The sequence below is a fragment of the Curcuma longa genome, unplaced genomic scaffold, assembly GCF_044706935.1.
Source record: "Curcuma longa cultivar G26 ecotype Majalengka, Jawa Barat unplaced genomic scaffold, ITB_CL_G26_1.1 contig_27710, whole genome shotgun sequence".
In the NCBI taxonomy this organism is placed as follows: Eukaryota; Viridiplantae; Streptophyta; class Magnoliopsida; order Zingiberales; family Zingiberaceae; genus Curcuma; species Curcuma longa.
This window is the reverse complement of record NW_027433497.1, coordinates 1-11,900: the sequence shown is the minus strand read 5'-3', so window position 1 is coordinate 11,900 and position 11,900 is coordinate 1. Positions and strand designations below refer to the sequence as shown.

The 11,900-nt window shown below is 32.9% G+C and overlaps 2 protein-coding genes across 2 annotated transcripts; one reads left to right on the top strand and one right to left on the bottom strand.

Moving 5' to 3' along the window:
- The first annotated feature begins 1,188 nt into the window (after positions 1 to 1,188).
- On the top strand, positions 1,189 to 2,385 carry LOC141819085 (mitotic spindle checkpoint protein MAD2). The gene is made up of 7 exons (XM_074706454.1): positions 1,189 to 1,261; positions 1,368 to 1,383; positions 1,497 to 1,627; positions 1,719 to 1,839; positions 1,937 to 2,040; positions 2,135 to 2,256; positions 2,335 to 2,385. Exons 1-7 carry the CDS (start codon positions 1,189 to 1,191, stop codon positions 2,383 to 2,385), a joined length of 618 nt encoding a protein of 205 aa, XP_074562555.1.
- Positions 2,386 to 2,566: 181 nt separating this feature from the next.
- On the bottom strand, positions 2,567 to 10,841 carry LOC141819083 (trihelix transcription factor GT-1-like; the record flags this gene model as incomplete). Its single annotated transcript, XM_074706451.1, has 4 exons — positions 2,567 to 2,974; positions 7,206 to 7,427; positions 7,643 to 7,771; positions 10,803 to 10,841. Coding segments are annotated over 4 exons (605 nt in total), but the record flags the coding sequence as incomplete, so codon positions are not given.
- Positions 10,842 to 11,900: the final 1,059 nt, after the last annotated feature.

Below are 11,900 nucleotides of genomic sequence, written 5' to 3'. Positions count from 1 at the left end.
ATGAAAAAGATTTTTTTAATTTATACTAAAATTTACAAATTTAAAAAAAAAATCAAAAGAATATCCTTAATCATCCATATCTTCATAAGAGCATTTTTTTTAATTATCAAAATAACATTTCATCTATAATTTAATATCTTTAATTAAAATTGCTCATAGGTGTAGTCAAAATTACTCTAAGATAGTACAACTTTGTTAAAGTTATTCGCATCCTTTGAACGGTAATGTAACTTTGCCATTTTGTTTGCCCGAGACAGTTGATTTGGTTATGACGGAATAGAGTTATTTAGGTGAGTTAAAAGTCGAACACAATGTCTTCCTCCATCGTGGTCAACTGTAGTTTCTCGATTTACCTCCTTACAAATGGTCGTGGAGTCAACCATGTGGAACCGCTGAGGTGCCGGATTCTATCTTTTACTGAAATAACTTTGACAACTTCAATCAAAATTTCTTCAAGGTAATGCAATCAATTTTAATTAAAATTGTTCCAAAGTAGTACATTTTGAAAAAGTTATTTGCCCTTTTAGAACAGTGTATCTTTAATATGGAGCACCTTCAAAGTTACTCGGTAATATTATTTTAGTTTATGTTCGGGACATGATTGAATTGGTTATTATGAGATAGATTTATTAAAATGGACAAGGATCGAATCTCGATAAAGCTGAAACAATGCTCTCCCCCTAGTAACCAACTGTAATTTTTTTATTTATCTTTTCATAGATAATCGTAGGACCTACTGTATGAAACCGTTGAGACGATGAATTTTATTTTTTATTGAAATTTCAATCAAAACTATTCTAAAATGATATAATTTTGATCAAAATTATTCTAAAATAGTATATTTTTAATCAAAATTGATATAAGTGATAATTTTAAAACAAGAGCATCTTTTTATCATATGGATAATAAGCACCGTTTTAAGTTTCTCCCTATTTTTATTTATACTATAAAAAAACTCACTCTCTGAATTAATATTTTATTTTATATATATTAAAAAAAAAGGAAAAGCCACCCCCGTTTCCGACCGTTGCAACTTCGCAAACATAGAATTTTATAAATGCCCCGCAAAAGGGGGGGCAAGTAGCCGTTAACTTGCCCTTCTTGGCTGCCGGATTCCTCTCGCCCTCGAAGCCGCCGATCGCTTCTTCAACCACAATCGTCGTCTCCACCCCTTCAGAAAGCAGCGAGATGGGATCGAGAACAGTCTCCAAGGACATCATCACTCTCCGCGGCTCCGCCGCCATCGTCTGCGAGTTCTTCGGTAACCCACCCCTCTCTCTCCCTCTCCTTCCTTCCCATTTTCGATCTCATCCTTGATCTCACTTTTTTTTTTTTTTTCTGTTTTGATCTTGATCGATGACCCGCAGGGTATGCCGCGAACAGGTGAGGATCTTAATTTTTTTTTTTTTCCAAGTTCCGTTCTTTTTTGCGCTTGCGCGTCGTTTGATCGGTTTCTTGACTCGGATAATTGGAACCCTAAATCGCCGAATCCGCAGCATACTCTACAACCGAGGAATTTATCCGGAAGAGAGCTTTGTCAAGGTGAAGAAGTACGGGCTGCCGATGCTGCTCACGCAAGACGAGGGCGTCAAATCCTTCCTCGCCGGCTTAACATCTCAATTGACAGGTACACTCACTTCACAAGAAAACACAAATCCTTCCAACTTATTTTCTTTGTTTGATCGATCTTAGATCTTCTTCTTCTTACCTTTCTCAAGAATGGATGGAGGCCGGAAAGCTCCAAAGGGTGGTACTCGTGATCATGAGCAGGACCACCATGGAGGTGCTGGAGAGATGGAATTTCAGCATCCAGACCGATGCTGAGGTCGTGGAGAAGGGGTAATTAATTACAAGCATATATATATAATCATAACCACCAACCAATCTACAATGGTTTGTTTGATCTGATCAAAAAAGATTTGTTTTGTTTTGTTAGGTTGATCAAGGAGAAGAGCGATAAAGAGATTATGAGGGAGATCCAAGCAATCATGCGTCAGATTGCATCGTCGATCACGTACCTGCCATGTCTCGACGAACCCTGTGGGTGTGCTAATTTAATTTGCTTTTGGTTTCTAGTGCAAGCTTCTTCCTCCTTTTTTACTGGATTTGCTTGTGTTTGTTGTTACTCCTGAAGGTGTGTTCGATGTGTTGGCCTACACTGATATGGACGTCGCCATTCCATTCTCTTGGATTGAGAGCGATGCAAAGTTGATCAAGAACCCGCAGATGGTAAAGCTGCACTCCTTTGATACCAAGGTAGGAGGAGAATCGTGTTTGATCTAGTTCTCTTTCATCTGGTTTGTTGTAATTTTTGTTTTTCTCTTGTTGATGCAGATTCATAAAGTCGACACGCTGGTTTCTTACAAGAATGATGAGCAGGATTAGCTTCGCGGTATATAGTGTTTGTGAATGTTCATTCACTCTGATGGTTGTTGTTGTTGTCGTCGTTGTAGTAGCAGCATTGCATTGCGTTGTGATGTGGAAGCAACTCACTCCATGGTGCTTGCTGGTCTGCTCTTTGGATGAGATTTGTTTGTGCTGCCCTAATGGAAATGTGTTCACAGTCTTCTGTTGAAATACTTCAGCTAAATTTCTTGCCTATATGTTACCAGGAGGAACTGTAAGTTCCACTGCCGCAACTTACGGTGCTATTACTGCTACACAAGTTCTAAAACAAGATGCTTATGGCTTGCTTAAACTACTACTACACAAACCCTAAACCATGAATCCACACACTCGAGAACATTGCAGCTAGCTAACTAATCGCTAAGCAATCTAACTCCCTGGTACACAGCACCCGGGTGCAGTTCGTCAAGGGAGTCCACATTTTTAAAGCTGCTTAACTCTCTGAGGCCGGTCCAACCACGGTGAGAAAGGAAATCATGGAAACCGTCCTCTGTGTAGAGTGTCTTTTCTTCAGTACGAACTGGTATGCGATCAGTGTCATCGTAAATACAAACTTTTATTGTTACACCTGAGAAAATTAGAGTTGAAATTTATTATCAGTCAAAAAATAAACACATCGAATTTAGACAAGTTCATTTGAGTTGTCCAAGGGATATTCTTTGTATTTTTCCCAGGCTTTTGAAGCTAAGAATGGATTACCAGGAATAAAGAAAAAAAAAAGACACGTCAAATGTAAATTATAATATCATTGCATTCGTTATTAAGCATACAACAACAAAAAATAACAACCAAATTTTGTCTCAGTAGATCTCTATACTAGTGTGCTGAAGTTATAATCTAATATTCAATTCTATATAACAAGTAGGTCCCTATTAACCGTTTTTTTGTAAAATTTCTCTTTAAATTTTAGAGATATTTTACAATCACAAAGAACACGAGACGCTCTTTTCTATTTCAACCATCATACTTGTATTATTAGAAATGATATACAGCATGAAACCAACATGACACACTCAACTGCATGGTGGTGGGACCCACTGCATGCAGTGTGTCACGTTGATTTCATGCTGCATATCATTGCTCTTGTATTATATATAATACATCTCTCTCAACCTTTTTATCCTGTTAGAAAAATAATCCTAAATACTTAAAGTTCTCAATTACAGATAACTCATCATCTCTTATCTTAACAATTACATTATTACATCTAATATTATTAAACTCAAATTTCATATATTAAACCAAGCTTTCACTTCTAATGTTTTCTATCAAAATTAATTTAGCATTTACTCATTCACGTGTCTCATTTACTAAAACAATATCATATGCAAATAATATGCACCATGGTAACATGGCTTAGATGTGTCCAGTGAGTTCATCCAAAAGTTGATTCTTGATGTAACTTTATCTTTATAGAAACTACTTCGGTTAATCTATTTGCAGTTGTCATTCTTGTCATTGGATACACTCATACATATCATTAATGATTTTAATATGACGTTAACACATTTCTTTTCTAAAATTCTTCATATAATCTCTCGGGACGTTTTCAAAAGATTTTTCTAGGTCGACGAATATCATGTGTAAATTATGTTTTATTCTCGATGCTTTTGCTTGAGAAGATGTATAACTTCTATTGTTGACTTTCCAAATATAAATCTAAATTAATTTTCAATCACTGTGGTCATATTCCTTAGTCATTTTTTTCAAAATTTCATGATATAACTCATTAACTTAATACTCCTATAATTCACACAATTTTATATGTTTCCTTATTTTTATATTAGGAGACTAGAGTAATTACCTTTCATTGATCAAATATATTTTTTCGTTTTCAATACCAAATTGAATAACTTTATAAACCATTCAATATCTTACTTCTCTTTCATACCTGGAATATTATCTGGTCCAACTATTTTTTTTCATTTTACATTCCATTTGCAGCATGTTCTACTTGAATTCTACAATAAAAATTTAATTTTTTTATACTCCTCTGACCTACTTAAATTATCTAAGTTAAGTTGGTCACTTAAATCTTCATTAAAAAAGTGATGAAAATACCCTTCCCTCACTCTTTTGTTTCCTCATCATTCAAAAGTATCCTATTGCATCCATCTTTAAAGTTGTTTTAGTTATTTTATAGATATTAGGGGTGTAAATGAGTCAAGCTACTCATGAGCTATTCGAGTCTCGGTTCGAAAAAAAGTTCGTTTGAGTTCGTTCGATTAAGTTAACGAGCTGAGCTCAAGCTTGATTTCGAGCTCGAAAATATTATCGAGTTGAGCTCGAGCTTAACAGTATTTAGTTCGTGAGCTCGCGAACATGTTCGTTTAAAGGCTCACGAATGTGTTCGTTTAAAGGCTCGCGAATATGTTTGTTAAGAAACTCGCGAATATATATTACATGAATTATAAATATTATATATTAATGAGCCAAGCTCGAACTAAGCTCGTTTAATTTTTAAACGAGCTATTTTTGAACTGAGCTCGAACTAAACTCGTTTAACTTTAAACGAGCCTTTTTCGAACCGAGCTCGAGCAGTTCGCGAACTATTTAATTTCATTACGAGCCGAGCTCGAGCTTACCCTTTCCTCTTTTTTTATAGTTATATAGCTATTTTCATACAAGCATTACAAAATTTTCTCATTTTACTTATAGGTTCATTTTACTTTTACTTTCTCTTGTATTTTCTCATTTACCACTAAGATTCTTTACTTAATGGTACACATCCTTTTAACTCACTGAACTTTAATATCATCTTATCCCTGCAGCAAAAAAAGTGGAATCCGCCACTTCAACGACCCCACATAGTCGGCCCCACAACCATCTATGAGGTAAATCGGGAAGCTGCAGTTGACCACTATACAGGAGGGCATTGCCTCGGCTTCGCCCAAATTCGACCTTTGCCCACTGCAGCAAGTCTATCCCGCAGTAACCAACTCAACCATGCCTCGGGGGCAATATCATCTTATCCCATATCATGAGTCGTCATGTATTTCTCGTAATACTTGTACTTCTACTTTCTCCTTAAATATATTTTGTTTCTTATCTTTTAACTTCCACCACTTGATTCTAGAAGACATGCAAATTTTCTTTTTATTGATATTATGTTTGAGATGCATATCTAATAAGTAACATATATTGGGTAGTTAAGTTTTCTCCAGAGATGATTTTGTAATCTTTACAAGTTTTTATATCTTCTTCCTAATCATAAGAAAGTCAATTTGTGACTTACTGCACCCACTTCTGAACGTAACTAAGTTTTCTTATCTTCTCTTGAAAAACATATTAACTATTATAAGTTTATATATTATCGCAAAATTTAATATAAATTTTCCTCCTTCATTTCTTATTTCAAAATCATAACCATCATGCACCCTTTTATATTCTTTATTTCTTACTCCTACATGTCCATTTTGATCTCCTCTTAAAATCATTTCGTTTGATTGAATTTTTTATACTACCTTATCTAAGTCTCCCAAAACTTATATTTGGTGTCTTCATCTAATCTTTACTTGAGGTGCATATACACTAATTAATTTTTTTATCACCACTATCTTGATAATTATAATTATACCCCCCTCCCTCTTCTTTCTAACTACTCCTACTACTTCATCCTTTAACAAACTATCTACAATAATAGTTACTTCATTTCTTATTTTATTCTTTCCTATGTACCATAACTTAAATCCGAATTCTTTAACATATTTGCTTTCTCTTCTATTTATTTTATCTCTTACAAATATGAAATATTAATTCTTCTCCTAATCATCATATCTACTACCCACATTGCTTCACCGATGAACGTTCCTATGTTCCAAATCTAAGACAATCGATATTCTATAATGTTTGTTCTTATTCAACCTATAGTATGAGAACTTTTGCATGTTTAATACTACACTCAATTTCTCATGAAGATGTAGTCATCCTTGCCGAAATGTTACAGTTGGACCCACGCATTCTTTCCGGAGAACAACCTAACATTAGCTCAATAGTTCAATGGATCCATTATAAAACATTAACCAGTATTTGACTTTGGCTGACAACCTAACGCAACCGTCAACCTTTTTCATCAGGACTTGGGACCAACATTAACCGTTTTGCATTCATTATTAAGCATCATGGGGCAAAATAAAATCATTCATCTAATGCATGAGTTTGTATCAAATTGTCAAATTCAGAACAATATAGAACAGATAATAAGAACACTCATTTCGAGACCAATAATGATCACAATAATTGCATATTAATCCTTAATTACATTTAGAGATAAAGATGTAATATTAAGTTTTGTAGTGTATCAGAATTGCAGCTTTTTATTTCTTGCTCTCATAGCATTGTTTCAATTTTACTACTGCAATTGCATTCCGAGTGGACGGCCAAAGAAACATTATTTGTCATTAGACTTGTATTCCGTTCATAATTGTGTATACTTCCTCCAAGTAAAAAAAAACAATTGTGTATCTATTTTATCATGCAATAAGGTTTTATTAAGTACAAAAAACTACATTTAATCAAACACAAGTTCTTATAGAAAGTATAAAAAAGCAGAATGGTGCACGAAACTTCCGTCAATACGGGACCTCGAGAAAGGATCTATTGTACACAACCTTTTGAAAGATGTTGTTTTCAAGACTTGAACTCATGACCTCTAGATCACACAGCAGCAACTTTACCGTTGCGCACATAAATGATAAGATTAGCAGTTCAAAATTTAAGAACAAATGACAAATGAAAACATTATTATCACAAAGGGGGCAGTTTTAGATATATTGTCATAAAAGCATTATTATCATTACCTTCATAAAGATGCAGAGTATAGGAACCAAGAGGCATTTCTCTGTCAAAGCTACGAACCACATTGTCTTCATCTTCTAACCAAAAAGCCCTTTTTGTTCTTAAACCAAATGCAGACTTGATGGTTTCCTTAATCGCCTCAGCAGTGCCATCAATACCAATTTTTCTCGAGAAATCACCCCATTTGACTAAAATGACTCTCCCAACGTAAGAGGCACTATTATCTGCATAGTATAGAAATTGACAAACTAATCACATCATCAGAAGGAGAGTAGCAGTATTTCAAAAACAAGACCCTCTTACATGATGATACTATGTTTAGGTTAGCAACACAAATAAAACATTTTGAGATGAATAGTACACATGATATTCCATTTCCAAAGATGGAATCAATGAATATCCAAGAAGATACTTCCGATATCGATAAAAAGTTCATTACCATTCACAGATGCATCTCTCCAGTTCCATGGGGGAACATTATTGGCAGCAACAGCATCAGCTGCTGTTATTGCAAGTGGATGTCTGTCATGCTCTAGTGTTCTGTCAAGGTTGAGTGGTGACCTACCACCTGTTAGATGACAATTCAGAATCTTATAAACTTTATTGCTACAAACTCAAATTAGAAAATCTAATCTGACACAAGTGGTAAACATTCAATTTTTATCAATAACATGACAAGTAAGCTTATCACAATCAAATGTAATAAGAAAATTTAAAGGTCTATTTTACAAGGACATATTCTAACAAGAAAGATAACCGATAACACATTTTCTCTTTACATGAATCATAAATTATTAAGCAACAAAGTAGCTTGGAAAAATATCTAGTTGGGTGTAAAATTCGGTAGCTAAAAACCCAGAACCATTAAAGATAGAAAAGGCTAATCAAATCAATGTGAACCAGTCCTAATGATACGCCCCTCCCTACACATGCAAGGCAAAGATTGCTGGACTCGAGAGATCCTAAATCTGGCATTGAAAAATAAAACCTTGTGCACAAAACTAAAGTTTCTTATTTCTGATCAAAGCACATAATAGATTCACAAATCCCAGTTTATCAAATTAACTGGCAAATGTAGTCACAAAAAACCTAATCTAACCATTTATCAATTTGTTTTCAGTCCACACCTGGTCTTGCCTGAGTGATTGCTCTAATTGTGAGCTGCCACTATGATACCAGCACACCGCAATGAAGTATTGGCTGAGGATAAAATGCCTCATCTGATACACCATTCATTTTGGTATTAACAAGGTGATCAAGATGACGCATGTAACAATTTGTAGCCTATTGCTCCCAAATGTTAATGGAAATATTTTTTAAAATTGGTAGAGACCTATATTTTAAAATAAATAAGTGTAAAAATTGTGTTGGCACAGTACTGTACAATGCTCTAAATTAGCAAACGCCACTAATTTTATTGAATTTAATAATATATTTAATTTAATCTAACTCTCATTAGGGTTGACATATACAATTATTATACTTATCAAATTATTAATATATTTTAAAGGACTCTAGTTATGCTAAAATACTTGCATTATAAAAATATATTATAATTATATCAGTATAAATAGAATTATTAGATTACCTTTTCACAAATTTAAATAATATATCACATTTGCATTGCTATATATAAAATTAGATTATCTATGCACAAATTAGAAAATGTGTTATATCTATATTGATAATATATAGAATTATGATATCCATATTTATTTATTTTTTTGTTAGAAATTCATATTGATATATATAAAATTACCATGTTAAAAAAATCACTTAAATAAATACAGAATCATTTAACTTAGTAACACTATCGCAATTAATAATTAAATTTATTAATTATTAAATTAATTTATAATTTTCCACGCAGTTAACAAATTAAAATAAGAAAAGTAATAGTGGATGTTTCCAAATTGAATAAGTAAATTACAAAATTACATAAAAATTATGGTGATATGACAATACAAGGAGAAGATTTAACATTTTGCTTTTATATAGAGAGACAATGATAATCTTATAACATAAAGCGATATGCAAGGTATCATAGATATTTAAAATAGGTCAACATCAAATTTATTGTTAAGGAGTTAGGAAGGAAGTCTCCTATGGCTCTCAAAAAACATCTTTTATATAAAGAGAAATATGAAATGAATCTCTTGCAAGAAATCAGTATGCTTAGATTAAACTTATAGAAACTGCAATATTGCATAATATGTGATCATACAACAATGAGTTTAATAACTGCTCTTGTAATTAAAGAGGTGCAAAGAATCATCTCGTACACAATCCCAAACATAGGTCAAGTTATCCAAAAGCCAAGAAGTGTTACTGGATAGTAGCGTTAAGCATTCTGCAATATCAGAATGCATTAAAGGAACGATTTACTTTATAAGTATGGACACCTAAATAGTCGTGTCTATTCTGATTTAATTATACTAGGTCTAAAGGATCCACTTCAAGATTTTATACATATATCAAAGGCAACCTAGTAACTTAATAATTGAAAAGGCAAGAAGCAATTTGTTGTATGATTAACCTTGGAACAGAATGTAGTACAATAGCTCACATTTTGGTAGACAATGTAGATTCATTTTCTTTGAAGACCTCGATTTTGGTAGTATCGAACCAATGAATATGCATTGTGACAATTGAGCACACATTTATATTGTAAACAATCTAATGTTCCATGAATGAATTAACAGGTAGACTGCCACTTCATCTATGATATGTAGTTATGTCTTAAGAAAGAGGCATGCCATACCTTCTATTGGAGAACAAATTATTCGCATTTTTATCATGCCTCCTACTACTATGATTTATGTTTAAAAATAACTTATATTCTAGAGTGAAGGGGAGTGTTAGATATAATAGGAAAGATAGTCCAAAGCATACCTAGCCTTACACCTATATCTTAGACATAATTAATAATGTTAAAGGCTATAAATACATGAAGTATAACCTATATTTTGATATAACAGTAAGATACTTAGCTTTTAACTTTAGACAATGTACTATTTACAAAGTTACAATAACAATAACAACCAAGTCTTATCTCACTATTTACGAAGTTATGAAGTATTCTGCTGTAACAAAAAGATATCTACTAGATGATAATAACAGAACCATTTACGCATGGAAATTGTTTTCCTCATGGGAGAGTAAGATTCTTGAACATGTGGAACAAACATAGGAATGTTACGATCCCTCCCTAACCTAACTGCGATTGTATTAGGCCAGACTTACAACTAGATACAAAAATATGTATATATGCTATCACAAGATTCTCTTACCACTTATCTTTTTTCTTAAAAAAATACTACGTGGGATTGTTATGAATTCATGAGTCAGCACCTCCCCCGTTTTGTTTTGCAAATCCAAAAGGTAGATTATTCAAACATCAGTATATTATGCTAGACAAACTATAATACAAGAGTTTGATCAAGTGAAAATATGAGTTAGAGATTTAATATAAATTAAGTTTGACAATAGAAAAAAATATTCGCACAAAGAATTCAAAGTCCATCAATGCAATGTCATGAAGCAATAACCATATAAAGGAAAAATGGATAAAAACATAGTTTCGAATGGCATGCTAATACCTTCCACAGATCCAAATGGAGTGTTTACATCTTCAAGACCTACAAGAACATGTATGAATTAATGACAAATGACGAGAACTGAGAAGATAAAGCAACAAGGTCATAAAGACAAATCCATCAAAGTAATCTGTTCATGATTCCTGACGATTAAATAATCATGCATCCTAAAGAATCATCCATAACTCAATCAGGTAATCCCAAACATAATGTATGAGTAAAAAATAAATTATGCAACACATTCAATAAATAAATACATAAAAAAGAGAAAGCTTATTATGAGCAGACAACAAAAACTACTAGACCCAATTTGTACAGGATAGTTAAAGAATAAACAACTAAAGGTCCAACTTTAATGCAACTAAAAACAAATCATTAAGTCATCCAACACAAGAATAAAAAGAAGAAAGAACCTTTATCATGAGCAGAACATAAAATTCAAATGATTGCAAAGCATTGTTGTGTAGCATCTTAATAAGTGGGCAAGGTCTTACAACCAAATAATTATGAGTTGCATGAATAAAATTACTAGCCATAATTTTTATAGGATAATTAGGAAATAGGTGCTGAGAAGAAAATCTCTCCTTAGTCGTCACTCTAGCATTAAGTGGATTCATCCCGGCTAGAATACGATCACATTATGATTTTGAAATAGCAAAAAATCATCATTAAACAATACGAAGTAATGTAAAGAATAAAATACCTCATCTTATTTACTTTATCACTTGTGTTTAACTTTAATTGTTTAGAATGTCACTATATCTCCCTTATATTGCTCGTCTTGTGACAATAGAGGGTGCACAACAGTAGAATATTAGGTTTCTCCTTGTGACTTGAGTAACCATGGGTTGATTCCGAGAATTTAGTACCATTATGTTTCTTAATTTAAATGAGGAAAGAATAGATAAATTCATGAAACAGGGAAAATAAGATGTAGCACACTGTTCGATCAAGGGAATTAAGAAAATTTACCTTTAGGATGCAAAAGTCAACTAATAGATAAACAATGTAAATAGAAAACTCAGGCATAGTTAAGTGTAACATCATGGGATTACTTTCAATACTGAGAAATTCAAAAAAGAAGCCTATTATAAATTTCTA